The sequence below is a fragment of the Crocuta crocuta genome, unplaced genomic scaffold (genome assembly GCF_008692635.1).
Source record: "Crocuta crocuta isolate KB4526 unplaced genomic scaffold, BGI_CrCroc_1.0 scaffold53, whole genome shotgun sequence".
Classification (NCBI taxonomy): Eukaryota; Metazoa; Chordata; class Mammalia; order Carnivora; family Hyaenidae; genus Crocuta; species Crocuta crocuta.
Genome location: NW_027529432.1, coordinates 1,391,911 through 1,396,226, shown reverse-complemented (window position 1 = coordinate 1,396,226; position 4,316 = coordinate 1,391,911). Strand labels below are relative to the sequence as shown.

Genomic DNA, 4,316 nt, shown 5'->3' with positions numbered 1-4,316 from the left:
CACGTCCATTTCCAGAGACACAACAGTGCTGCCCGACTTACGTGCCCAGGTCAGACGGCTTGTTTCTCAGCTGCTCTATCAGGTCCCGGTAGGTAGGGTCAGCGAGCAGGGCCCGCGTCCTAGGGTCACTCTCCAACTTCTGGTACAGGTTGGGCATGTTGAAAGGGTTCATGAANCAGAGGGAGCCTTGATGTTAATCCCGTTGAAAAATTTCAAGCGTCTGACTTTGGCTCAGGTCATCACCTCGCGGTTCACAGGTTCAAACCCTACACTGGGCTCTGTGCTGACAGCTCAGAGCCTGGAGCCCACTTCAGATTCTGTCTGCCTCTCCCTGCCCCTCCCTCACTTGTGCTCGGTCTCTTTTTCTCTTAGAAAGTATTAAAAAAATCATTTTTTTATTAAAAAAATTTGTAATGTTTATTTTTGAAAAAGAGAGCATGAGCAGGGGATGGGCAGAGAGAGAGAGAGAGAGAGACACCGAATCCAAAGCAGGCTCCAGGTTCTGAGCTATTAGGCACAGAGCCAGACGTGGGGCTAGAACTCACAAACTGTAAGATCATGACCTGAGTCGAAGTTGGGCGCTTAACCGACTGAGCCACCCAGGTGCCCCTGTTAAAAATAATTTTTGTTTTTAACGGTTTATGTTTTTGAGACAGAGAGAGCAAGCTGGGGGAGGGGCAGAGAGAATATCCCAAGAAGGCTCCGTGCTGCCAATGCAGAGCCCAACACCGGACTCAAACCTATGAACCGTGAGATCATGACCCGAGTGNTGCGCTGGGGCCCACCTGCCAACCGGGCCTCCATGTTCTGCAAGCCCTCCTTGAGCTGAGGATTGTTTGCTTCATGTTTTAAACCCTCTTCATAGGTTCTCTTGGCTTCTTCAAAGCGGTTTAAGAACTCAAGAGCTGCTGCTTTTCGTGAATAGCCCTTAAACCAACAAGAAGGGACACGCAACAAAATAACGGACACCTGGAAGCCCAGAAGGTGAGCGCCAAACAAGCCGTTTCCCATTCCCGGGGGCAGCACGCGTACCCGTGGCAGGGCCGCAGGGAAAGCAGAGCGCCCAGACTGAAGGCCCGAATGCGGCCAAGTATCAAAGCCACTCACCCGCCCCACCTCAATTCAGCTTATGGCCCAGCGCCATCCACTCCTTCGGGGGCATTTTCTCCCCCAGGAGCACCAAACACCACACCTGCCTTCACACCCGACGGTACCTCAGCTTTGACAAATGCCACGACTCTGAGGAACACACTCCAACACGGAGGGCGACAGAGGACAGAATACACTATTGTCGCCTGAGACAGGCACCCAGTCTCGGTGCGAGGGCCCACCATTTACAAACAGCACACCACGGAGGCGTTTCTGGGAAGTCCGAGGAGTCCCCCCCCCATCGCTCACCTTGCCCCAGTCAGGCTTTAAGTCCACGGTTTTGCAGCCATCCTCATAGGCCTTCTGGTAGTCGCCTTTCTTGGCGTAGGCCGCCGAGCGATTGCTGTAGAGCACGTGGTTCTGGGGGTCTAACTTGATGGCCTCCGAGTAGCACTGTAAGGCATCGTCGATGTGGCCGGCACTCAGGGCCTTATTGCCCTTCTCTTTCAGCTCGTTTACCTGAGGGGAAAAAATGGAACCAATGTAGTTTCTTCCTGAACACCCTTGTCTGGTCCCCAGGTTTTTTATCACAATATGTTTTAACGTGTCCCTTATCTTTTTGAGAGAGAGAACGCGCATGCGCCAGCAGGAGAGGGGTAAGAGGGGGACGGAGGACCCAAAGCAGGTTCCATGCTAACAGCAGTGAGCCGGACGTGGGGTCTGAACTCCCAGACTGCAGGATCATGACCTGAGCCGAAGTCGGACACGCAACCGACTGAGCCACCCGGGCGCTCCGGTCCCAATTCTTTAAATGACACTCCTACTTTTCCTCAATTATCAGCAAAAAAGTTACTTTACGAACCAAGAGAAAGAGATTGTAAGTGAATGCATTTACCATCTCCCACACCATTTGGGGGTGGGGGGAACCAGCAAGGAAAAACTCAGCGACCAGGAAGAGCAGGCTGATCCCTGCTCTCTGCTGCTCACGGCTTCAGCGCAGATGAGTCAACATCGCGGCCCCTCTTCCGAAAGTCTCTACCTGGGGCTAATGAAGCCACTAGAACACGTTCACGAATTCATTTCGTGGAAAAATAAATTCATTTGCTGTCAGAATGTCAAGAAGCCCAAACGATGAACGGAACACAGGCCTAGTCACCCCTCCCAGAAGAGCCCTTTGCGAAGGGAGAAGCAGTGTGCACGTGCCCGAACACGTGGCCCAGCAGCCCACAGGTTGCAAGATGCTTCTCTGGGAGAAGATCCTTACCCACAACCAGAGAAGAATCCACTTCCATTCACAGATGTAGTAATATACCACTAGCTCTGGTGGTAGAGCTAACTCCCCCCAAATCAGTTTCTGCCACATTTATTTATTACTATAAAAGATACGCAAGAAAACAAAAAACTATTTGTGGTTTAATCCCCTACCCTCCCAAACGTTCAGAACACAGTCCTAATTAAAGGGCTTCTCCTATACCAGGGATGCCCTACAAGAGAGGAAGGGCCATATACCAAATGCAAACACATTTGGGGAGATAAAGCAGATGGTTAAGTTACTGCACCACTCTGTCTGCAGGTCTATCATCTGGTCGTGACCCAGTGCATATTAACACAAGAAAGAAAGGTTAAAACAGATACTTTTGGAACCCCAGGGCAAGCCAATCCGGAACTTCCCTCCATCCACCAGAGATGTCAGAGAGACAGCCTTGAAAAAGAAAAAGTCCGACACACATGACCAAATCTAGCATAAAAATCTTAGAAACCAGGAAGGAGCCCCGAAAGCAAAAACCTAAACTCAACTAGTATCGAGCAGCAGCTGAGAACAGTGCCACGGCCATGACGTTCTCATCCATCCCACAGAGCACCCCGTTCCCCACTGAGTACTGACCAGCAGCGGGTCAGGAGATCAGGCCCGCAGGTGGTGACCAGCACTCTAAAAGGTCAAGGAGAACAGAAAACACCAGCACATGAGGCACGTCATGACAAATACCATTTTGGTAAATAAATGCGTTACACAGCTGTAGACCCATAGTGGGACTTGGGCAAAAAGGGCATTACCCCGGGATTTATTTGAAAAGCACTCAGTTGGAAAAAAAAAAAAAAAAGATCTGCACAATCAAATCCCTCCAACTTGAATACTTCCTAAAACCGAAATCCAGCTCTCCAAGTTGAGAATGAAAACCAAAGGCAGAGGCGTCGCGTGTCCAATGGGCCCAGGACAGGTCCAGACACAGCCAGAGATAAACCCCAGGCTCCCTGCACGGTCACAGGTCTGCTGTCCTGACTTCACCCATCTGCTTACCGTCCGGCTCTACACATGCCCTGTCTACAACGGCCGTGTGATTTGAAAAAGTTTTTCTCCTATTCTCTGATAACCAAGCGACAAATCTCTTTCTTAAATTTAAGAGTGATGGGTTTCTCATTCCAGAACACATTTTCTTGTCCATACTTTTTGCCTGTTTAATCCCAAATGCAACTGTATTATCCCAAGGGAGCAAAAACTTTATTAAACCCTCCACTGCTACTTTCTTAAATTTAATTTACCAGAGGCTCCAGATGCGGGTAAAGCAGCAATGTCTATACCCGAGAAAGCACTAAGCTTCCTAGATCGCATCAGACACACTGAGCCCTTTTTGCTCCTTTGCTACACTTCGACTGACAATTTCCGACAGAATAAAATCTTTCCAGGCCTTTCACAACCTTCGGGCCAGCGGGATATAATGAAGCCACCGGAAGCAGAGAAGCAGCAATTACAAACCCCTAAAAACGATGAGCGGAGACAACTAACTTACTTTCTTGCTGCTTCCCTACGTAGCCTAGATTTTTCTACAGCGACCGATTCCTCCTCGTGTAATCAGAAACCAACTTTGCAGAAATATCAGTCTTCAGTTACTCTCGAACCTCACACACACACACACACCCCAAAACAGAAAAAAGTGTGGGAGGGGCTGCACATCTCTCTGTAACACTGGTAGACCTGGACTCGTTCGAACGACTTTCGCCGCGCCGTCCCTTTCCCGCACCGGGCAAGCAAGTCCGCCCGCTTCTCTTCCAACCTTCACTCCACTCTTCCATCCAGCCCTTTCCAGATGCAGAAAAGTAGGGTTTGCCCTCACCTGGCGACTTCCAGGGAACTCCCGTCCCCGCTCCCAGCATTCCTCCAAGTTAACTGTGACCAAGTCTGGGTGGCTTCTCCGTCGACAATCCCCGCTCTCCCGGACGGTGCATTG

The 4,316-nt window shown here is 50.2% G+C and overlaps 1 protein-coding gene across 1 annotated transcript in view; it reads right to left on the bottom strand.

The window, feature by feature from the left end:
* STIP1 (stress induced phosphoprotein 1) overlaps positions 1–4,316 on the bottom strand; it is an 11,131-nt gene that overhangs the window by 6,502 nt on the left and 313 nt on the right. The window contains exons 2-4 of the mRNA XM_077759582.1: positions 1,399–1,608; positions 786–927; positions 42–186 (exon numbers count right to left, since the gene is read on the bottom strand). Of these exons, the coding sequence (XP_077615708.1) occupies positions 42–186; positions 786–927; positions 1,399–1,608 (497 nt within the window). The remainder of the gene's footprint in view (positions 1–41; positions 187–785; positions 928–1,398; positions 1,609–4,316) is intronic.